Below are 24,760 nucleotides of genomic sequence, written 5' to 3'. Positions count from 1 at the left end.
GTTATAGGGAGGACAACTACACTGCCCATGGTTTTGGAATTGGATGTGCTACAAGCTCATATAGGTGTGATGGTCCGATGTCTACGATGTGCTTGCCTTTATCCAGCCCTTGGGGCCATATTCCTCCCACTGATATAAGGCACTATTCCTTCCACTGACACCAAAGATGGAGCACTATTCCTCTGACACCAACAATGGGGGTACTATTCCTAACATGGACACCAGAGATGGGGAGCTAATTCTTCCACTGACGCAATGGTGGGGCAATATACCCTCCACTGAAAACCAATGATATATATATATTTTTTTATTCCGACTGACCACCAAGCCTAAGGCGTTATTTACTCCCACAGATTCTAGGGCATTTTACTACTCCCACTGGCCACAGTCTGTCCCCCCTAAAGTTTGAAGGGCAGTAAACTGGCCCTTTTGTTCGAAAGTTTGGAGACCCCTGCTATATTGTGTAGCTACCTGAAGCAAAGCTCCAAAGGGACCCATAGCCTCTGGCTGCTGTCTTTGACCCATTTTATATAGCACTAAAGAGTAAAATGGTAGGACTTGAAATACCCCTCTAGTGATTTCTGACAATAAAAACTCATATCAAATGTCATATTAATACCCACAAATATTGTCCACTGCAAATATGCATGGCTATTGGTCGAAATAGAGAGCTTAGGTCGACGCGTTTCGTGTGAAAACACCGCTTTTTCAGGACCACTCTCTCTCACAAAAGTGCACATGACCAAAGAAATATATTCTAAAAAGACAAAGGAAACATATGCATAAGTTACAAATCATCAAAAAACATAATTGAGTTTGTGGAGCTCTACAGAACTTCATCTACATCTTCTGTAGATCAAAAACCATAAAGCAATGAAGAAGAAATAGCTCATCCGGCGCTTAAGGAAAAAACGTTTTGTGGTTGGATTTAGCTGCTGCTATAATAAATATATAGTCAAACACAAAGCTCTAGAAGTTCATACATATGGTTCATAAGCTTAAGCAGCGCTTAAGATGATAGACATCAACCGTGATATGCCCTCTGTAGAGCGAATCCAAGAACAACCAAGGTGTTCATAGAGAAGTGCTCATATAGTGACTTGTCAAATAGATGATAACCTTCACCGCACCGCATCACCCCGCTCCCCTCAGAATGTACACTCACCGGAATGGTATAATAAAACCGCCTTGATATTAACAATGGATCCTTGACATGCAGCAAGACCACGTCCATTAAAATCATTGATCAGCAATCATAAGAGGTTAACAAATCCCACACGATAGGTCTAGTTACTCACAGCGAGATATCCACTTGTTGACTCTTTAGCTCAAAACATAGGAGAAAAGGGAATCCTCATAGCGAAAAACCAGTTTAAAATGTTAATCCCATCAAAGGACCCCCCCTTTTAAGAGATATGCTTACACCAAATTCAATATATAAAAGCATCTCATAGAAGTCATCTGAAATGTACAGCTTGTACGATACGCGCCTCACCATCCGAAGGAGCGCTCATCTGTGGTGATACCTAGGTGGAGATCGTCAAAGACTGACAGTTTCAGCAAGCCATCTGGACACGCCTAGACGCGTTTCGACAATACGTCTTTCCCAATAGGCATGACTGGATGGGGTGGCTGCGTCACTATATACTCAATGTGCTGAGGTCATTTAACCCATTGTGCTTCTCAATGGCACAACAGATGAAGCTCCACGTCAGTCCTCACCGCGGGAGGCTGCCTTAGACACATGTTCAATGGAAACATCTCATAACATTGATACAATAAACCAAAATATAAAAATATGAAGATAACACCACATTACCCTAAAACAATAAACTATGACCTGTAATTGGGTTAATATAGTTATACTAAATCGTTATAACTGATTATTCAGAAATTGATTTTAAGAAAATTCCAAAATTGACTAGTTTTTTTTTTTTTTAATATTTAATCTTCCTAAGAAATGATCAATTCTGTGCATTCAGGCTGCAAAGATGGGCACTGATCAGGCTGCATTGATGGGCAATGGCGAGGCTGCAGATGGGCAATGGCAACGCTACAGATGGGCAATGGCGAGGCTGCAGGTGGGCACTGATCAGGCTTCATTAATGGGCAATGGCCAGGCTGCAGATGGACACGGATAAGACTGCATTGATGGGCACTGACCCTTATTTTGCTTCAAAATTCTTTATTTGAAATGCAAGTTTTTTTTCCTGAAACAGAGGAGGTTTGACAAAGGGGGCAGAGCCCACGAAACATGTTGCCGCCCACCCCCTTCTTGCACCTCGGGCTGAGTTGTACTGTGTGGACCTGCATAGAGAGCAGCCATAGACGCTATCACCATCATCTGGTGGGTCTTGTGCTGAGTCCTGGGCATATTGATCATATTGATCCTTTTGTTCTATCTTGCCATGTTGACACATCTCTCTGCATGGTGAACCTTACCTAATACAGTCTACCTCCCTTTAAGTGATACTATTGATTACAAATAAAGAGTTGCAAGTTTTTAATCCCTGCACCCTGCTACTCTGTTTCCTTTGCATATTTTGCACAGACTCTATCAATAGGAAATCATCATTACCTTTCCATGCTTACTGTGTGTATTAGTCAAGAACAATGGATTCTTTTTGTTATTGGTTGGGCAGTGGCTTTTACATTTTTGTAACCGAATAAGCTTATAGACACGTATGTGGCCACAATTAAGTAGATTAAAAGTAGATTCAAATTGCCAGAAAATTGCCACATATATAGCTAGCTATAAACTGATTGCTAAAACCACAAATGAAAAACGAAGGCTCTCCGCAGCCAATCAGGAGCCACCTGTCAGATTTCATAATATATAAAAGAGAGCTTCTATACCGACATTTATTTTCTGGATTTGTATATGTATACATCAATCTAGAGTTTTCCAAATTCAAATTAATAACAATAACAATAAGAACGATAAGAATGTCAAAAGTAACAACATACAATATCATTGTATCTATAATCCCAGTCCTGCCATAAATGGGCAAAATACAATTTATCGTCAATACTTTCCTGGTGTACTCAAGCAGTGCCGGGACAAGGTCATCCAGTGCCTAGGGCAAAGAAGCCAAGCCGAGCCCCCCCCCCCCCCCCCCTTCAAGTATAGGGGATGCTAACCCCAGCAGTCACCCGCTTGTTAAAATGCCTTGCTGGTGCCCCAATCCATACAGTAAGCCACACTGCCCAGGGCAGCCACCCCTCCTGCCCATCCCTTGTCCCGGCCCTGGTACTCAGCAACTGTAACTCTATGGCGCTGTAAGTGATTAGAAAAGTTGAACTTTTCATCCAACATTTTGTTGATTTTTGCTCATGAAACAACAAAGGGGTAGAGGAAGCCCTCTTGAGTTGTTTTTTTTACCCTTCCCCTTTATATCCCTTATTATTCCCTTACACCCCATACTCACCCCCTTATATCCTATAATAATTCCTACACTCCATACGTACCCGCCCCCTTATATCTTTATAAATTCCTAACACCCCATACTTACCCCCTCTTACCCTTTATTAATTCCCTAACACCCCATACTTACCCCCTTATATCCTATAATAATTCCTACACCCCATACTTACTCCCCCTTATATCTTTATTAATTCCCAAACATCCCATACTTACCCCCCTTACCCTTTATTAATTCCCTAACACTCCATACTCACCTCCTTATATCCTATAATAATTCCTACACTCCATACGTACCCGCCCCCTTATATCTTTATAAATTCCCTAACACCCCATACTTACCCCCCCCCCCCCCCCCCCCCCCCCCCCCCTTATATCTTTATAAATTCCCTAACACCCCATACTTAGCCCCCCTTACCCTTTATTAATTCCCTAACACCCCATACTTACCCCCTTATATCCTATAATAATTCCTACACCCCATACTTACCCCTCCCTTATATCTTTATTCATTCCCAAACACCCCATACTTACCCCCTCTTACCCTTTATTAATTCCCTAACACCCTATATTTACTCCTATAATAATTCCTACACCACATACTCACCCCCCTTATATCCTATAATAATTCCTACACCCCATCCTCACCCCCTTTATATCTTTTATTAATTCCCTAACACCCCATACTTACCCCCCTGATATACTACAATACTTCATCCTAAAATAAACCAATATAGTGACTACACCCCCCCCCCCCCCATAAGCACCCCATGATACCCCATAATGATTCCCTTACATCCCGTAACCACCCCTGATCCCCTAAATTATTCCCTGATGCCCTCAAATTACTTCCCACACGCCGTGGCGACTGTGTTTCCCGGGAAAGTTCTGCATTGCATAATTAAGGCCCAGAGGGAGAATGCTGAAGAAGAAGAATCCCTGTTGCTTGTTTTACACCTTAGACCTTAGTGGGTCCTGAGGACAGGAGTTGAGAACCACAGGTTTACACCCTCTGGTCCATAGGGGTGAACGGACCGTCCAATCGGGTGCGCCTTAAAAACAGACAGATAGGAGTATCGGTGCAACCCTACTTCAAATACGAATTGAATCAGGTAGCTGATGGCATAAGCTGCCCACACATAACTTTAATCTATTCATCCCTCTAGCACTGCTGGGAGCTCCCCATCTCCCCCTAACGCTCGCTTCACACTGCTGCGACCTGAAAGTCGCACGACTTATAGTGCGACTTTGCCAGGTGACTTCCTGTGTGCAATAAAGTGTGCAATAAGTGGGATGAACTGCATTAAAAAAAAAAAAATCACTATAGCGAGTGCTCAACTCCACATTGAAGAGGCAAATCTGAAAGACAAGCGGGTGTGCTGAATATGGGGGTGCAGGAAAAGCTTTGTGGAGGGTTTTTTCCGATCGATAAGCTTCCCATCTAGGATCAATAATAGGAGGTATTTACCGTGCAGTGGTGGAGGTCGGCGTGGCTCCTTGCTCCCAGCGCTCTGTACACTCTCCCTGTGTCTGCACTCCCATCCACACACGTCCTGCCTGCCTCTTCCTGAACCTGCATCCTTCTACTGGGTTTTCCCAGCTTTAAATTTAGGAAAAGAATCATCTATAACGACCGCCTTCCATTCTTCCCTCTTTAATTTGCAGCGCGGATGGTAAAGTGAAAGCAGACGCCCTCGATGGGGGGGATTTGTGCTGTTTAAATGTTGACTCGATGTCCTCGGGCAAAAGCACCAAGGAAAACGTCATCCAGTTTCAGTAAATGACAAGAGGTTAATATCTCTGGGCAATATTTCGGGAAACTGTTATTTCAGTAAATGCACTTTCTGAACATGTGAAGACATGAAGAGGAGGGAGCAGTAACACACAGTCACTGAACAGCACTATTAAAGTCATAAGACATACAGAGCCGCTGCCATCCTTCTGAAAATGCTAATCCCGTGTTGTGCTGATCCTCTGGTTTCCATACTGCCCGAATCATGGACCCAGAAACGATGTCCGGTGTCCTGGTTGGTTTATTTATTCTGGCAGTATAGAATCCACAATGTCAACATGACTGCCAACTATTAACCACTTCCTTACCGGGCACTTAATCCCCCTTCCTTCCCAGACCAATTTTCAGCTTTCCGCGCTGTCACTCTTTGAATGACAATTGCGCGGTCATGCTACGCTGTACCCATGTGACATTTTTATTATTTTTTTTCACACAGATAGAGCTTTCTTTTGGTGGTATTTGATCACCTCTGCGTTTTTTTATTTTTTTGATAAAAAAAAATGAATAAAGACCGAAAATAAAAAAAAAAAACAAACAAAACAGTTTCATATTTTGTTATAAATTTTTTTCAAACAGGTCATTTTTCTCCTTCATTGATGTACGCCGATGAGGCTGCACAGATGGGCACCGATGGGCTGCACTAATGGGCACTGATAAGGCGGCACTGGTGGGCACTGATATGGCAGCACTGATGGGTGGCACTGAAGGGCACTAATAGGTGGCACTGATAGGCACTGGTAGGTGACACTGAAAGGCAGCACTGCTAGGTGGCACTGATTGGCACCACTGGTGGGCATTGATAGGTGGCACTAGTGGGCATTGATAGGTGTCACTGATAGGTGGCACTGATTGGTGGCACTGATATGCACTGGCAGGTGGCACTGGTGGGCACAGTTGAGGTGGCTGAGCCTCTTCCTCTTCGGGACCGATGTCCCTTTCACAGAAGCCGGTGATCGGCTTTTTTTTCTGTCAGCGTGAGGAGAAAAAAAAAAAAAAAAAGATTACCGATCTTCTGTTTACATCACGTGATCAGCTGTAATTGGCTGACAGCTGATCACGTGGTGCGGGGCCGGGATCCCACAGAGGGGGCGCGCGGGCAGCATGCAAAGGGGAGGCCGTCTATTGACGGTCTCCCAGCAATGTAGGTCCGCGCTGTGGCCGTCATTCGGCTATAGCGAGGACGGGAAGGGGTTAATAATATTATTATTATACAGGATTTATATAGTGCCAACAATTTGTGCAGCGCTTTACAATATAAAGGGAGACAATACAACAACAATACAATTCAATACAAGAGGGTTAGGAGGCTTGGGAGCTTACAATCTAATACGGAGGGTTTGGTGGAACAAAAGGTAATAACTGTAAGGGATGAACTGATGGGAGATATAGAAGATTTGGTTATTAGCTGAAGGCAGGCTAGGATTCCCTGAAAAGATTAATTTTTCAGGGATCGCCTAAAAGTGGACAGAGTAGTAGATAGCCAGACAGATTGGGGTAGGGAGTTCCAAAAGATGAGAGAGGCTCTGGAGAAGTCCTGGAGACGAGCATAAAAAGAGGAGACAAGGGAGCTAGAGAGCAGGAGGCCTCGGGGGACCGTTTGCACCCTCTGGTCCATAGGGGTGAATGGACCGTCCGATCAGGTCCGCCTTAAAAACAGACAGGCGGACCTGCCTGGACCCTTCATGTTAAAGGGACCTAAACATGGCCAAACACAGAGCGAATTTCCTGGTGAACCAAACAACCTTTTGGCCACCTTCCTCCCAACATTTCTCAACTAAAAAAAATTGAAGGAGCCAGGTGAAAGATTGTCAGCCAAACAGCACCTGCATCCAATCAGATGCAGGAATTATTCAGGTAATTTGATAGCTGATGATAGTTGCAATGGAAAATTTAGCCATCCGCGCTGTGTAGCATAGATAGAGGAATATGCCGCGTACACACGAGCGAACTTTCCGGCATACTTGGTCCTGCGGACTGGACTCTGTCGGACAATTCGATCGTGTGTGGGCTCCAGCTGACTTTTTTCCCCAAAAGTCAGACGGACCTAGAAATGAAACATGTTTCAAATCTTTACGACGGACTCGAGTCCGGTCAAAAAATCCGCTCATCTGTATGCTAGTCCGACGGACGAAAACCCACGCTAGGGCAGCTATTGACTACTGGCTATCAACTTCCTTATTTTAGTCCGGTGTATGTCATCACGTACGAATCCATCGGACTTTGGTGTGATCGTGTGTAGACAAGTCCGCTCGTTAGGAAAGTCTGTCGGAAGTCCGCCGAAAGTCCGTCGGATAGACCGTCGGACCAGTCCGGTTGAAAAGTCCGCTCGTGTGTACACGGCATTAGATCTTTGTGTGTATGGCATAACATTCTCCGAAGGAGATGTCAGCCTCTCTCTTATGACAGGTTTCCTTTAAGCAAACTGTAGTGCCGGTGTTCTATCAGAAAGCCGCTACATATCAGACAATGCAACCTTAGTTACGTTCCCTTGCAGCCATCTTGGTACACCCACCCTCGTCCGCAGTAGGCCTACAGTCTGAAGTTGCCAAGCGGACATCTTTTTACACCCGCCGGAGTCTTGCATTTCACACTTATTTTTACTACTAAACTGAGCTTATATAGTGAAATACAGGATTTAGAAGTCTGTGACACTGTTTTGATGTTGAATTTTAAAAGCAGCAGATTAGCAAACCTGTGAGATCAGCGGGCTTTCCACTGCTTTTACAATTCAACATCAAAATAGTCACACGGACTTCCAAATATAGTATTGGACTACATAAGCTCAGTCTACTGGTAAAACTAAGTGTGAAATGCAAGACTTCAGTGGGTGTAAAAAGATGTCCGCTTGCCACCTTCTGACTGTAGGTTTACTCCAGACGAGTGCAGGGTGTGCCAAGATGGCCGTGCCGGAACGTCACTTCCGTTACATATTCTGATGGGTAGCGGCTTTCTGACAGGACACCAGCATATGGCATGAGCAAATATGGCTGCCTTCTTTTGCAAGCTATAAATATTTAAAGCCCAACTCTGAAACTTGAAAATTTCTCCTTGTAGTGGGACTGCGTCCTCACTTTCGGGGGTTAATTGCCTTGTTTAGGTCTAGGGGTATGGAAAAGAAGATTTACTCACCCGATTCCCTGCTAGATTGGTCCTGGCAGTGTCTCTTTGCCCCCAATCCCCCCCCCCCCCATGCTCCAGGGGTCTAAGGTCCTGATGTCATCAAGACCCCGCATTGGACATGATGATGCTGAGAACAGTCCACTGCTGCAGCATGGGGGGGTGCCATCTGCTGGGGGAGGAGATGATCAGGTAAGCAAATTAGTTGGAAGGACTGCTTAGAGATGGTGCCACTCAACCTGGTTGGTGGTACACCCACCCACCCTTGTGGTAATAGTAGTGGGCTGACCAATAATAAAACAAGGGGGGAGCATGCTGCTGGCAGTCAGAAAACTTCTCTAAGCTCTAGTGGTGTTCTAGAACAGTGATTCTCAACCTCAGTCCTCAAGTACCCCACAACGGGCCATGTTTTGGGAACTTCCCTTAGATAAAATAGCTCTTATCAATACCATGTCATTGATATTGATTTAAACCTGAAAACATGGCCTGTCGGGGGTATTTGAGGACTGAGCTAGAGAACCACTGGGCTAGAACATTTAAAATTTGGCCTACTGAGAGGTCCTACATCACAACAATGGATGTGGTGTCAATCCTGACTCGATGGTCTGGATTTGGTGTGTGTGCTCTGCATGTCTAGAAACCTCTGATAAATGTAGAAGGGGAACTTTGCATGTGACAACCCGGCAACAAAAAACAATACCGAAAGCTTGCTGATAACACTGGCAGTGGAGTTCAAGCAAAGCTCACACTTGGTGGAAATATTGTCAGAACTAAGTAGATCCAACAAAGGGAAAGTGAAGTACGAAATGTTTAGTTTTGCAGTTGAACAAGGTTGATCAGCTCATACGGTTGGCAAGCTTACATAGATGGTCAGCGTTACCTTTAACTTTCAAATAGTGCCCTCCAAAGCGATATGCTTCAAAGTTGAGAGACAGAGGTGTGTTAGACTGGTCCAGAAATATATCCACTTTACTCAGCTCGATCCCTTTCCTCTCGAACGCCGGTATCAAAACTTCTCTGAAATATAGAGATTGAGAAATGTTGAATTAAACTGGATGAGCGATGAATGACTCCAATTTTATAGTCATAGCTAAAGGTGAACCCTATCTTCCACTCCAGCCACCAATGGCAGAGGACCAAGAGACCCCTGACTCCACAATTATTTGCAAGTACAGAATTAACGACTTTATGACTTCGGAAGGAAACCCAATGTGAAGTTAAAACGCTTCTAGATATTTAAAGTGAAATTTTCACTAGAGAAAAATGGAGACTACATTTATTTTTGAAGATGCTAGTTCCTGGATGTCATGGGTTCAATGCTGTTTAAGTAGCTGACCCCTAACAAGCATAGAGATAAGGATATCTGACATTCGTTCACAACATGCGTGTTCCAGAGCTATGACTTAAAAGTACAGTAAAGTATGTGGACACTCCTTCAAATTATTGAGTTCAGGTGTTTCTACTGAAGGGTACTGTTAGTCCTATAGAATAGAAAGATATTTTAGACCATTGTGCTCTTCCAACCTTGTGGTAACTATTTGGTGGTAAGGACTATTTTCTGTTCCAGCATGACTCTGACCCTGTGTACAAAGCCAGCTTCATAAAGACATGGTTTAACCAATTTGGTGTTGAGGAAGTGGAATGGCCTACACAGAGCCCTGACCTCATTCCTACTAAACACCTTTGGAATAAATTGTACTGTGAGCCAGGTCTTTTCATTCAACTGCAGTACTTGTTCTCGCAAATGTCCTTCTGGCCCAATGGACACAAATTCCCTCAGACAACTGAAATCCTACGGAAAAGCTTTCCCAGAGGAGCAGAGGATGGTAAAGTCACAGTTTGGTGTGGAGGAACTCGATTGTCCTGCACAGAGCTCAGACCTCAACCCTACTGAACACCTTTGGAATGAATTAAAACGTCAACCCTGAGCCAGTTCTTTTTATCCAACATCAGTACCTGATCTCATGAATGCTCTCTTGGATGACCGAGGTTCTAGTCTTCCCCTGCACTTCATTTCTTGTGATAGCAGTCTTGAAAAGGTCCTTTTTAGTTCTAGCATGACTGTGCTCAAAGCCAGATCCATAAAGACATGCTTTGACCAGTATGGTGTAGAGGAACATGAGTGTCCTGCACAGAGCCCTGACCTCAGGCCTACTGAAGACATTTGGGATACTTTGGAACCCCAAAGATGAGCCAGGTATTCTCATCCAACACCAGTATCTGACCTCACAAATGGGCCCAAATTTCTACAGACACCCTCCAAAATCTTGTGGAAAGCTTCCCCAGAAGAGTGGAGAAACTCAAGCGTCCTGACCTCAACCTTGGGATGAATTGGATTGCCAAGATAAGCCACGTCTTATCTTCCAACCGCAGTACCTGACCTCACAATCATAGATGATAGAACTGAAAATTTTGATCAGTTGTGGTTTGACTGAACTTTGAAAATGTGAAATCTGGATTTTCCAAACTGGAAGACCTATTGAAGTCAATGGAAATCTGAACCAGGCTCCAGAAAGTGTATTTCAGAGCAGAAAATTATGTAAATTTCCTCAGGATCATTTGGGGAACTCCTGGCAGTCCGGCCTGATAAGATGATGGGACTAAAAATAGTCTGAACTACATTCTTTAAAAATGCTATCAGGAATACTGAGATAGCAGTGTGGGACATGGAGGCACTGGCCAGTCAAGCTAAGGGAGCCTGGACAAGAGCGGAAGCAGATGTAACGCTGAAACAGCCCTCCGAGCAGTCTTTGATCCCTTTATCTGAGACACCTTTTGGAAATCTAAACTGCCAAAAATACTGAAATTTAGAATTGGCTTTGGACATCTGAATTTATGACAATTATTCCAAATTCTGAAATAACTCTACTACCTGGAGGTGCTCAGGGTTAACAGCCGTGCATTGTACATGAGGACACATGCACATGAGGGACCTCCTACAGCATGGGTGCTCAACTTGTGGTCCTCCAGCTGTTGCAGAACTGCAAGTCCCATTCTGCCGTTGGGAGTCATGCTTGTAACCAGGGCCGATCCCAGACGGGGTGCACGGGGTGCAGTGCACCCCAGCGCCAGAGAGGTGGGGGCGCTGTAGCGCCAGAGTGCTCCCTTCCCTCCTCCTCCTCCTCCTCTTGTTTGTGTCCTGCGGCGCCTCTCCGCTGGTGTTCTAAGAAGAAAGGCGCCGCTGTATTCAGTGCTCAAGCCCCTCCCTCCTTCAGCCAGCCGAAGATGAGAAGGGAGGCAGAGCGGCTGGTCTCTGTGTGGAGAGAGACCAGCCGTGCAGTGAGTGATGTCGCGCGCGCGGGGGGGGGGGGAGCGGAGCGGTCCGTGCTGACACATTCTCCTCTCTGTGTCTCTCACTCCTGCTGTGTACTCCTCTGTTCTCCACCCGGGCGGCGCGGCTGCACACTCTCCTCTCCAGCTGCCGCCCGGGTGTTTTTATGTACTGTACCCTAATGGAGGGGGGGGGGTCTGTAGTAATGGAGGGGGGGTCCTGCCCTGGGGGGTCATTACTAATAGAGGGGGGCTCTGTCCTGGGGGGTCTGTAGTAATGGAGGGGGGGGCTCTGCCCTGGGGGGGTCTGTACTAATGGAGGGGGGTCCTGCCCTGGGGGGTCTGTAGTAATGGAGGGGGGCTCTGTCCTGGGGGGTCTGTACTAATGGAGGGGGGTCCTGCCCTGGGGGGTCTGTAGTAATGGAGGGGGGCTCTGTCCTGGGGGGTCTGTAGTAATGGAGGGGGGCTCTGTCCTGGGGGGTCTGTAGTAATGGAGGGGGGTCTGTAGTAATGGAGGGGGGCTCTGTAGTAATGGTGGGGGGCTCTGTCCTGGGGGGTCTGTAGTAATGGAGGGGGGGGGCTCTGTCCTGGGGGGGTCTGTACTAATGGAGGGGGGTCCTGCCCTGGGGGGTCTGTAGTAATGGAGGGGGGCTCTGTCCTGGGGGGTCTGTAGTAATGGAGGGGGGTCTGTAGTAATGGAGGGGGGTCTGTCCTGGGGGGTCTGTAGTAATGGAGGGGGGCTCTGTCCTGGGGGGTCTGTAGTAATGGAGGGGGGCTCTGTCCTGGGGGGTCTGTAGTAATGGAGGGGGGCTCTGTCCTGGGGGGTCTGTAGTAATGGAGGGCGGCTCTGTCCTGGGGGGTCTGTAGTAATGGAGGGGGGTCTGTCCTGGGGGGTCTGTAGTAACGGAAGGGGGGGCTCTGTCCTGGGGGGGTCTGTACTAATGGAGGGGGGGTCCTGCCCTGGGGGGTCTGTAGTAATGGAGGGGGGCTCTGTCCTGGGGGGTCTGTAGTAATGGAGGGGGGCTCTGTCCTGGGGGGTCTGTAGTAATGGAGGGGGGCTCTGTCCTGGGGGGTCTGTAGTAATGGAGGGGGGCTCTGTCCTGGGGGGTCTGTAGTAATGGAGGGGGACTCTGTCCTGGGGGGTCTGTACTATTGGAGGGGGGTCTGTCCTGGGGGGTCTGTAGTAATGGAGGGGGGTCTGTCCTGGGGGGTCTGTAGTAATGGAGGGGGCTCTGTCCTGGGGGGTCTGTAGTAATGGAGGGGGGGCTCTGTCCTGGGGGGTCTGTACTATTGGAGGGGGGTCTGTCCTGGGGGTCTATAGTAATGGAGGGGGGCTCTGTCCTGGGGGGTCTGTAGTAATGGAGAGGGGGTTCTGTCCTGGGGGGTCTGTACTAATGCAGGGGGCTCTGTCCTGGGGGGTCTGTACTAATGGAGGGGGGCTCTGTCCTGGGGGCGTCTGTACTATTGGAGGGGGGTCTGTCCTGGGGGGTCTGTAGTAATGGAGGGGGGTCTGTCCTGGGGGGTCTGTAGTAATGGAGGGGGCTCTGTCCTGGGGGGTCTGTAGTAATGGAGGGGGGGCTCTGTCCTGGGGGGTCTGTACTATTGGAGGGGGGTCTGTCCTGGGGGGTCTATAGTAATGGAGGGGGGCTCTGTCCTGGGGGGTCTGTAGTAATGGAGAGGGGGTTCTGTCCTGGGGGTCTGTACTAATGGAGGGGGCTCTGTCCTGGGGGGTCTGTACTAATGGAGGGGGGCTCTGTCCTGGGGGCGTCTGTACTATTGGAGGGGGGTCTGTCCTGGGGGGTCTGTACTAATGGAGGGGGGGTCTGTCCTGGGGGGTCTGTACTAATGGAGGGGGGGCTCTGTCCTGGGGGCGTCTGTACTATTGGAGGGGGCTCTGTCCTGGGGGGTCTGTAGTAATGGAGGGGGGCTCTGTCCTGGGGGGTCTGTACTAATGGAGGGGGGTCTGTCCTGGGGGGTCTGTACTAATGGAGGGGGGTCTGTCTTGGGGGGTCTATACTAATGGAGGGGGGGTCTGTCCTGGGGGGTCTGTATTAATGGAGGGGGGTCTGTCCTGGGGGTCATTACTAATGGAGGGGGGGTCTGTACTAATGGAGGGTGGGGTCTGTCCTGGGGGGGGTCTGTACTAATGGAGGGGGGTTTTCCTGGGGGGGTCTGCACTGAGTAAGGTCTGTACTGAGGGAGGGGTTTATACTTAGTGCGGGTTCTGCACTGATGGAGGGGGTCTATACTTAGTGGAGGGGGGTCTGTACTGAGGGGCGACTATAGTTGGTGGAAGGGGGGGTGACCCCAACCCTAGTGATGCCAATGCAGCTGCGGGCTCTTCTTTCCCCCCTCCCTCTCCCCCCTCCCTCTCGCGCACGCTGCTGTACTAGTGAGCAGCGCTTGCCAGCACAGCTGCCCACTATGTATCTTCCCCTGCCTTCAGAGGGGGCTCTGTCCTGGGGGGTCTGTAGTAATGGAGGGGGGCTCTGTCCTGGGGGGGTCTGTACCATTGGAGGGGGGTCTGTCCTGGGGGGTCTGTAGTAATGGAGGGGGGCTCTGTCCTGGGGGGTCTGTAGTAATGGAGGGGGGCTCTGTCCTGGGGGGTCTGTACTAATGGAGGGGGGCTCAGTCCTGGGGGCATCTGTACTATTGGAGGGGGGTCTCTCCTGGGGGGTCTGTACTAATGGAGGGGGGTCTGTCCTGGGGGGTCTGTACTAATGGAGGGGGGTCTGTCCTAGGGGGTCTGTACTGATGGAGGGGGGGCTCTGTCCTGGGGGGTCTGTACTAATGGAGGGGGGGCTCTGTCCTGGGGGTGTCTGTACTATTGGAGGGGGCTCTGTCCTGGGGGGTCTGTAGTAATGGAGGGGGGCTCTGTCTTGGGGGGTCTGTACTAATGGAGGGGGGTCTGTCCTGGGGGGTCTGTACTAATGGAGGGGGGTCTGTACTAATGGAGGGGGGTCTGTCTTGGGGGGGTCTATACTAATGGAGGGGGGGTCTGTCCTGGGGGGTCTGTATTAATGGAGGGGGGTCTGTCCTGGGGGTCATTACTAATGGAGGGGGGGTCTGTCATGGGGGGGTCTGTACTAATGGAGGGTGGGGTCTGTCCTGGGGGGGGTCTGTACTAATGGAGGGGGGTTTTCCTGGGGGGGTCTGCACTGAGTAAGGTCTGTACTGAGGGAGGGGTTTATACTTAGTGCGGGTTCTGCACTGATGGAGGGGGTCTATACTTAGTGGAGGGGGGTCTGTACTGAGGGGCGACTATAGTTGGTGGAAGGGGGGGTGACCCCAACCCTAGAAATGCCAATGCAGCTGCGGGCTCTTCTTTCCCCCCTCCCTCTCCCCCCTCCCTCTCCCTCTTGCGCACGCTGCTGTACTGCCCACTATGTATCTTCCCCTGCCTTCATATACCCAGGGAAGAAACAGAATAGAAAAAGGAGCAGAGAAGAGGATTGTGGGACATGTAGTCCCAAGGACTGGCTGCCCCACTGTAACACGGAAACTGCAGCTCACACAGCATGCTCAGCTAAATGGGAGAGAGAGAGAGATATAGGAGCCTGGGAAAGCTTTCAGGGAAGTACACCCAGGACTCCAGAGGGAGAGGACAGTGCTGAGGGAACACCATCAGAGAGAGAACCCCGCTGACCTGCGCCACCAGAGGGAAAGCCACACAGACTAGCGCCATCCCTGGCAGAGAAAGGAATGGAGTCATTGCCGGAATATAGATCTGGGCTCTACCCAGCGGAGTCGCCACGGGCAATTCAGAGTGAGCTGACTCCTGATCAGAGGAACCATCGCTGTATCGCTGGGTCAGGTGAGAGGGCCGATCGGCCATTATCTACTAACGTTCATAGGAAATGTAGTCTCTGATCATCTCTTGTATTATGTCTGCAGTCTCTGATCATCTCCTGTACTATGTCTGCAGTCTCTGATCATCTCCTGTACTATGTCTGCAGTCTCTGATCATCTCTTGTACTATGTCTGCAGTCTCTGACCACCTCCTGTATTATGTCTGCAGTCTCTGATCATCTCCTGTACTATGTCTGCAGTCTCTGATCATCTCCTGTACTATGTCTGCAGTCTCTGACCATCTCCTGTACTATGTCTGCAGTCTCTGATCATCTCATGTATTATGTCTGCAGTCTCTGATCATCTCCTGTACTATGTCTGCAGTCTCTGATCATCTCCTGTATTATGTCTGCAGTCTCTGATCATCTCCTGTACTATGTCTGCAGTCTCTGATCATCTCCTGTATTATGTCTGCAGTCTCTGATCATCTCCTGTACTATGTCTGCAGTCTCTGATCATCTCCTGTACTATGTCTGCAGTCTCTGATCATCTCCTGTACTATGTCTGCAGTCTCTGATCATCTCATGTACTATGTCTGCAGTCTCTGATCATCTCCTGTAGTATGTCTGCAGTCTCTGATCATCTCCTGTATTATGTCTGCAGTCTCTGATCATCTCCTGTAGTATGTCTGCAGTTTCTGATCATCTCCTGTACTATGTCTGCAGTCTCTGATCATCTCCTGTACTATGTCTGCAGTCTCTGATCATCTCCTGTACTATGTCTGCAGTCTCTGATCATCTCCTGTATTATGTCTGCAGTCTCTGACCATCTTCTGTACTATGTCTGGGGGCTCTTTCTAACAGAAGCCCTCTCTGTGTGCATCAGAGAGACTCCCCTCCAGGTCTCATTAGTGTACCCTCTTCCTGTATTTTCTTTATTAAAAGATCACAGGAGGATCCCAGGGTAACAAAGACTTCTTAGGGGAGCATCTCTGTGTTTGAGTCGTTGCCATAGAAACATTTGTAAAGGGGAGGAGTTGGTAAGATGACCACGCCCATGTGGGGGCGCCAGAAATATTTCTGCACCCAGGCGTCTGTGACCCTAGGATCGGCCCTGCTTGTAACCCTCAGCCTTGCAATGCCTCATGGGATTTGTAGTTCCGCAACAGCTGAAGGGCCACAGGTTGAGCACCCATGTCCTACAGACTGGAGCTTCAGGAAGAAGAGGACAACCTAGACATAAGAGGAATTTAATGGTCATGATTTTGGAATGGGATGTCTAACAGGTTCATATAGCTGTAATAGTCAGGTGTTCACAAATGTTTCACCCCATAGTGTACTCAAAATAGACACAACCACCCACCAAACATTTTTTTTAAAAGGGGGCCAGTAATGGCAGCTCCCATTATTTCCTCTTGATGGGTTCACTTTAACTTGTCAACCAAGAGGTTAAGACGGCAATACAGACAAATACCAAATGGAATATTAGACAAGATGTACAGTATGGTGCCTGAAATTGAGTTATCTTTGAGCAAGTTCACCTTTCCAAACTCTAATACAAAGTATCTTGGTGACCTTTCACTTGCATTCCAGATTTAAAGGTCAGAGTGGCGGCTCAATAAGGGGCCATACTGTATAAATGAGCCGCGTCCGATGTTAATGAGACGGTCTCTATCATGATGAAGAGCATCCCCAGTGTGACAATCTTTAATCCTACAGAATGACCTTTTTGTTCTCAAAGCTCTTTGATAACTGTCTGAACATGAGACACCAAAATGACAAGCCGATGAGGGTCGATTCCCTCCTGAGGATTAAATGGCGCTGGAATTTTCTGCTTGACTTTGTTGAAATATCTGAAATTCCTATATTTAGGAAGCTGCAAAGTCTGCATAAGTGTTTGTTCAATTATATTCAGCTTCCATTAGTGATACCAGGGCATTGTGAAATGTATACAGTCACAGATACTAAAAATAAAATACACTTCCAGAAGAAATGTAATATGATATTGGAAAAAATTTTAAATGACGTGCAGACATAATTAATAAAACGTGCTATGACTATCTGCATAGTGCAGTAATCGTAGTGGCCAATGGGATTTGAGTTTGCTCTAGTGAGTCTGACATGCAATAGGAACTGACTGGTTTCTATGGTTTAACTGTACAGAGATACTAAGCTTTGGATTGACTTATTGAAGCCTGGTAAAGAAGCTTTGATATTTATTGTGTGTGGCTTTTATATTCTAGCATTTTAGAATGTCCAAAACAGCTAAAGTACATCTCTGGGATAAATTGGAAAGCCAACTGTGAGCTGGTCGTCTCATCCAACATTACCTGACCTCACAAATGGGCACAAATTCCCATAGCCTGTGGACTCCTGACCATCACCTGACCATCATACCTACCTATACAGACATGCTTTGACCAGTTTGGCGTGGAGGAACTCGAGTGTCCTGTACAGAGTCCTGACCTCAGCCCTACTGATTACCAATGAGATAAATTGGAAAGCCAACTGTGAGCTAGGTCGTCTCATCCAACATCAGTACCTGACCTCACAAATGGGCACAAATTCCCATAGCCTGTGGACTCCTGGCCATCACCTGACCATCACACCTATGTATATAGACATGGTTTGACCAGTTTGGTGTGGAGGAACACGAGTGTCCTGTACGGAGCCCTGACCTCAGCCCTACTGATTACCTATGAGATAAATTGGAAAGCCAACTGTGAGATAGGACGTCTCATCCAACAGTCAGTACTTGACCTCACAAATGGGCACAAATTCCCACAGTCAGTGGTACCCAACCATCATACCTACCTATACAGCCCAAACTATATGAACACACCTTTCAAATGACTAAGTTCAGGGGCTTTCAATAAAGGGTTCTTTTACAGCATACAAGGACACTGTAGACAACTGTGCTCTTCCAACCTTGCGATAACAGTTTGATGAAGCCCTTTTCTGTTCCAGCATGACCGTGCCCCTGTATACTAAACCAGCTTCATAAAGACATGGGGGTTGATTTAATAAAACTGAAAAGTGCAAAATCTGGTGCAGCTGTGCATGGTAGCCAATCAGCTTCTAACTTATAGAATGGAAATTCCCTCAAGGGGTTTTTTAGCAATAAAAAGTAGTATTTGAGTGGTAATCAATTTTGAATAAAAATTATTTTGTTATATCAAAAAGTACTTAGTAAATATATCAAAGTTGTAAAAAGCAATCCTGGGTTTGACATAAAAAATACAACCCATCAACGGTGAAAGAAACAACACAAATTACGAGAAACCCATTCTATTAACGTGGTATTTCACATGATATCCCTACGCGTTTCGACTAGGGATGCACCGATACCATTTTTTTTTACGAGTACCGATACTTTTCTTTTAGTACTCGCTGATACCAATTACCGATACTAGTATCGGTGCAACCCTAGTTTCGACCTTTCTGATTATTGGTCTTCTTCAAGGGAATTGTTGTCTATGTGAAAAAGAGAAATACAGATTATAGAAATATGGGAGAAAGCTTCTAACTTCAGCTTTTTCAATTAAGCTTTGACAACAAATCCTGGAAGCTGATTGGTTTCTATGCAGAGCTGCACCAGATTTTGTACTCAGGTTTTAGTAAATCAACCCCATGGTTTGACCAGTTTGGTGTGAAGTTACTTGAATGTCCTGCAGGGATTCCTGACCTCAACCTTACTGAACACCTATTGGAATGACTTGGATTACTGATGAGGAGCCATGTCTGTTTTTTTGATGCCCAACGTGAAGTCTAACATGTGATCCAGGTCTTCTCATCCAACATCAGTACCTGACCTTGTTTTTTATGGATAGTTGGGGTTCTAACTATCCCCTGCACACCCAGTCTTATGGCAACAATCATGGAAATGTCATTTCAGTTCCAGTATGACTGTGTACAAAGCCAGCTCCATACAGATGTGGTTTAACCAGTTTAACCAGTTTGGTGTGGAGGACCGCGAGAGCCCCGACCTCAACCCTACTGAACACCTTTGGGATTATTTGGAATGCTGATGATGAGCCAGGTCCTCTCATCCAACATCAGTACCTGACCTCACAAATGGGCACAAATTCCCACAGACCCCTTCCAAAATCTTATGGAAGGCATTCTCAGAAGAGTGGATGGTGTTATAGCCTTAAAGAAAGGCAACTCCACATTAATGACTATATTTTTGGATTGCAAAGTCCAACAAACTCATATGATCAGGCGTCCCCAAACCTCAGGCTATATATAATGTTTTAGTGGAGGCCAATAATTAAAGTTAGATGTTTAAAAATAATCATTCTATCTAACTGTAAAAGCTCCTGTTCTTTGTCACCTGCTGGTCTCATTCCAGCATCCTGGTCTTGGCTATGATGCATCTCCGCCTGTCTGTCCACCTGCAAGGTGATTGATGTGGCCAGTCTCTGGGTGGAGACCAAACCTCATTTAAGCCAGCCAGGCCTGCAGTCTTTTGCTTGTGATAGAATGTGTAATATATGCTCCAGGCTCTCTGTTTGCCCTGCTTTGCTGTTTGGATTCACATGTTGAAGACCTTGGATCAGATATTGACTGTTCTCTGAACTCTGCCTGCCTTTTGACTATTGATTTGACCCTGACTATTCCGAACCTTGCCTGCCTTGCATCTGGACTGTCATTGGACCACTCTGCCTGTCTGCCAACCGCAAGCACCTGTTTGCTTTGCTCAGTTTGCACCTGCCCTGGCGTGGTGGCCAGGTACTATAGCATTGTGTATAAGTCCTGGGGGCAACTGAGTACCAGAAGGATTGCTTGCCTTATGGGAAAGGTGGCTGCTATAGGTGAAGAACACAGAAGCTAGCTATAGTGCCTGACCACCTGCGTTAGGGGCAAGCATGACACTAACCATGTTTCTGGAGTCACTGCTGAAGGTCCATCACTGACATAGTAGGCATTTGCTGTAGGCAGAAGACAGTGGTGGCAATGCTTAAAAAAAAAAGAAGTAAGCAGATGTTTGTACAAAAAATGAAGAGAAATGCACAAGCTTGTATTGCCATGTGACCCCCCCCCCCCACCCCCGTGGAGAGATTTTCTGCAAGAGGGGACAACCTTCACATTGGAAAGAAATCCTCTCATTTCCTGTTGGGTATACAGCAGAGGAAATAAAGAGAAATCTCCCTATGGAGACATAGATGGCTCATTAAAAGAGAAGTATGGGTTGCTGTTTTTTTAACCCATCATACTTACCTAGGTGGATGCAGCATGGGACCGATGTTGCATCTATCCCCTGGCATCTCTGCACTGAGAACCGAGCGATCGAACATCGCCGATGGCTCGGTTCTCTCAGCTCCCCGAGTGGAGAGCTGCTGCCTGTCAGTCAGCAGCTCTCCTACCTGCTCCTCCCCGCTCAGCTCCCAAGCACTGAGCTGTGGAAGGGGCGGGGAGTGGCGTCTCAGGCTCTCAGAGGCTCCCTAAGAGGCTGAGACAGGCATCAGTTTAGGCACCTGGCAGATCCAGACTTTATTGTCGGGATGACACGGTGCCTGGACTGATTCTTGTGACGTCAGCAGAGAGCAGACTTCAGACCGCTCTCTGCCGAAAAACAGGTCACAGGAGTGCAAAACGAATTGCATTCCTGTGATCCATAGGAGAAGCCCAGCCTAACGAGCTCAGACTGGACATCTCCTTTAAAATGGACAACAATTCTCTGCCTTTCCCTACCTAAAATTAAAAAAAAAAAACTTTTTGCTGTAGATATACTGAGCAATTTCTGGTGGGATGTCTAATGCACCGGTTATGTGTTAAAAAATTGAAAATACCTACCCCAGAGATTTCTTCTTCATCGCCGGGACGATTTCTGTCTCGATATCCACATTCAGATCAAACTTTAATGTGAAGCATTCTTTACTTGGATCCTGTAGAGATAAAATATTAAACTTCTTACATGTTGTAATAAATATCACAGAACATCTTGACCCTCGTCATACTGCAATACATTGTACAAGAGTTCTCTCCAGACATGGATAAGACACTTCTATGATGTTTGCAAAGTCCAAGTATCACTTGTAGTCCCGAAGTATTAAAGAATACATGGACTTGTGATAAAAGGTAAAGTGTTACTAAATACAGGACTCTGCATTCACTATATCTGGTCTCCCCAGGAGCCTGAATTCACTATATCTCCTCTCCCCAGGAGCCTGCAATCACTATATCTGCTCTCCCCAGGACTCTGCAGTCACTATATCTGCTCTCCCCAGGAACCTGCATTCACTATATCTGGTCTCCCCAGGAGCCTGCATTCACTATATCTGGTCTCCCCAGGAGCCTGCATTCACTATATCTGATCTCCCCAGGACCCTGCATTCACTATATCTGCTCTCCCCAGGACCCTGCATTCACTATATTTGCTCTCCCCAGGAGCCTGCATTCACTATATCTGGTCTCCCCAGGAGCCTGCATTCACTATATCTGGTCTCCCCAGGAGCCTTCATTCGCTATATCTGCTCCCCCCCCCCCCCCCCCAGGAGCCTGCAGTCACTATATCTGGTCTCCCCAGGAGCCTGCATGCACTATATCTGGTCTCCCCAGGAGCCTGCATTCACTATATCTGATCTCCCCAGGACCCTGCAATCACTATATCTGGTCTCCCCAGGAGCCTGCAATCACTATATCTGATCTCCCCAGGACCCTGCAATCACTGTATCTGGTCTCCCCAGGAGCCTGCAATCACTATATCTGATCTCCCCAGGAGCCTGCATTCACTATATCTGGTCTCCCCAGGAGCCTGCATTCACTATATCTGGTCTCCCCAGGAGCCTGCATTCACTATATCTGATCTCCCCAGGACCCTGCATTCACTATATCTGGTCTCCCCAGGAGCCTGCATTCACTATATCTGCTCTCCCCAGGAGCCTGCAATCACTATATCTGGTCTCCCCAGGATCCTGCAGTCACTATATCTGCTCTCCCCAGGAGCCTGCAATCACTATATCTGGTCTCCCCAGGACCCTGCAATCACTGTATCTGGTCTCCCCAGGAGCCTGCAATCACTATATCTGCTCTCCCCAGGAGCCTGCATTCACTATATTTGGTCTCTTCAGGAGCCTGCAATCATGTGAAAGGGGGAGGGGGACTGAGGACTCTGATGTGAAGGGGGGGGCTGGGGGGCTCTGATGTGAAGGGGGGGCTGGGGGCTCTGATGTGAAGGGGGGCAGGGGGCTTGGATGTGGAGGGGGGACTGAGGACCCCCCGATGTGAAAAAGGGAGAGTGGACTGAGGACTCTGATGTGGAGGGGGGTCTCTGATGTGAAGGGGGGGACTGAGGACTCTGATGTGGAGGGGGGGGACTGAGGACTCTGATGTGGAGGGGGGGACTGAGGACTCTGATGTGGAGGTGGGGACTGAGGACTCTGATGTAGAAGGGGGGGACTGAGGACTCTGATGTGGAAGGGGGGGACGGAGGACTCTGATGTGGAAGGGGGGGACGGAGGACTCTGATGTGGAAGGGGGGGACGGAGGACTCTGATGTGGAAGGGAGGGACGGAGGACTCTGATGTGGAAGGGGGGGACGGAGGACTCTGATGTGGAGAGGGGGACGGAGGACTCTGATGTGGAGAGGGGGATGGAGGACTCTGATGTGGAGAGGGGGACGGAGGACTCTGATATGGAGAGGGGGACGGAGGACTCTGATGTGGAGAGGGGGACGGAGGACTCTGATGTGGAGGGGGGGACGGAGGACTCTGATATGGAGAGGGGGACGGAGGACTCTGATGTGGAGAGGGGGACGGAGGACTCTGATATGGAGAGGGGGACGGAGGACTCTGATGTGGAGAGGGGGACGGAGGACTCTGATGTGGAGGGGTGGACTGAGGACTCAGATGTGGAGGGGGGGACTCTGATGTGGAGGGGGGACTGAGGACTCTGATGTGGAGTGGGGGACTGAGGACTCTAATGTGAAGGTGGGCTGAGGACTCTAATGTGGAGGGGGGGACTGAGGACTCTGATGTGAAAGTGGAGGTGGGGAAAACTGAGGACTCTGATGTGAAGGGTGGACTGAGGACTCTGATGTGGAGGGGGGGTGGAGGACTCTGATGTGGAGGAGGGGACGGAGGACTCTAATGTGAAGGCGGAGTTGGTGGACAACTGAGAACTCTGATATGAAGGGGAGGGGGAACTGAGGACTCTGAAGTGAAGGGGTGGGGGCTGGGGGCTCTAATATGGAAGTATCGGCGTAGAAAAATATCCCATATAGGAATTTAGTATATTACGTTACGTGAATTTTCAAAAAAATATTTAAAATATTATTTTTAAATAAAGTTATTACAGTTCATGTTGCCTGATATGTTATATTAACGATCAAACTAAAAATCTGCAGTTAATGAGAACTTTGCGGCGGTTCCGAAGTAACAAACGAGGATTGAGAAGAGACGCCGCTGACAGACGGGGAGATTTCTATTTATTCTCCAGTCATGATGTCATCGGGCGGACACGCCATTGTTTTGCCTTTATTTTAGAAATCCTGTTCTATCTCCAGACCGCTGTCCATGAGCGGATCTTTTTCTGGATTCTGATATTTTGGGAAGAACATTGAAATGCTTAAAGACACTGAAAGGGGCCACTTTGATCTGAGAACAATGAAATGGCCAGAAATGTCAGACATAATAAGACAGGACGGCGGGCTGGTGAGATGTACGGGGAGGCCGGACACAGGCTGAGAACAGCTACAAGTACATAGAGACTCAATGGATCGTATTGTTAATCAGATTTATTTAATGCTAATGTATTCCCATAAACCCAATCACATCAATCCCCGCCCCCGAGGAACTTCCAATCTCATGTCTTTACCCCAGTCATTTCCTACTATGGCCAATGAGGTCAGAAAGCAAGTAACCTACCAGTAATGGCAGCCAAAAGGTGCAAAAGATGCAACAAATTGCTGTGATCACTGAGTCATGTTGGTATGCAGATCATCACATTAACGGCCTCTTTAGGGAGTGTGCAGACGAAACGCGTGTTGGAGCGGAGCTATCCGTGACGTCATCCCGCAGGCAGAGCGGTGGAGCCCAAACCAATTGTGAATAAGCGACTGATCTTAGTGCTGGGAAACAGCACAAGGCATTGTGAGTTTTATTGCTTTTATGTATGTTTGTAATTAATAAACATTGTTACACCAAGAAAGTTCTATTGGATTTCATCTCTATGCCGGGATCCATGTGAGAATAGAGGAAGGGGAGTGTTGGTGATTGGTGGACTGGTCTTACTCATGAGTAAATAAGAACAATAGTGGTGGAACCCCTTAGGAGAGATGAGTTGTGCAGACCCTGGAGAGCAAGGATTGGATTGAGATGGTGATGTAGAATAAGAAAGATGGAGGAGTGGAGGAACACTCCCTCCTAAGCG

General features: G+C 47.7%; 1 protein-coding gene across 5 annotated transcripts in view; it reads right to left on the bottom strand.

Annotated features, from left to right (window-relative positions):
• Positions 1–24,760, bottom strand: part of PLEKHG5 (pleckstrin homology and RhoGEF domain containing G5) — a 355,104-nt gene that overhangs the window by 122,039 nt on the left and 208,305 nt on the right. For 4 of the 5 annotated variants that reach the window (XM_073603639.1, XM_073603640.1, XM_073603641.1 and 1 more), the window contains 2 exons: positions 21,185–21,276; positions 9,211–9,347 (listed from right to left, as the gene is read on the bottom strand). In XM_073603639.1, coding sequence (XP_073459740.1) covers positions 9,211–9,347; positions 21,185–21,276 — 229 coding nt within the window. Of the gene's footprint in view, positions 1–4,889; positions 5,131–9,210; positions 9,348–21,184; positions 21,277–24,760 lie in introns of those variants that run through there. The other variant, XM_073603644.1, reaches the window with a different exon arrangement.

The sequence above is a fragment of the Aquarana catesbeiana genome, linkage group LG10 (genome assembly GCF_042186555.1).
Source record: "Aquarana catesbeiana isolate 2022-GZ linkage group LG10, ASM4218655v1, whole genome shotgun sequence".
Classification (NCBI taxonomy): domain Eukaryota; kingdom Metazoa; phylum Chordata; class Amphibia; order Anura; family Ranidae; genus Aquarana; species Aquarana catesbeiana.
The sequence above is the reverse complement of the archived record's forward strand: the minus strand, read 5'-3'. Positions and strand labels throughout refer to the sequence as shown.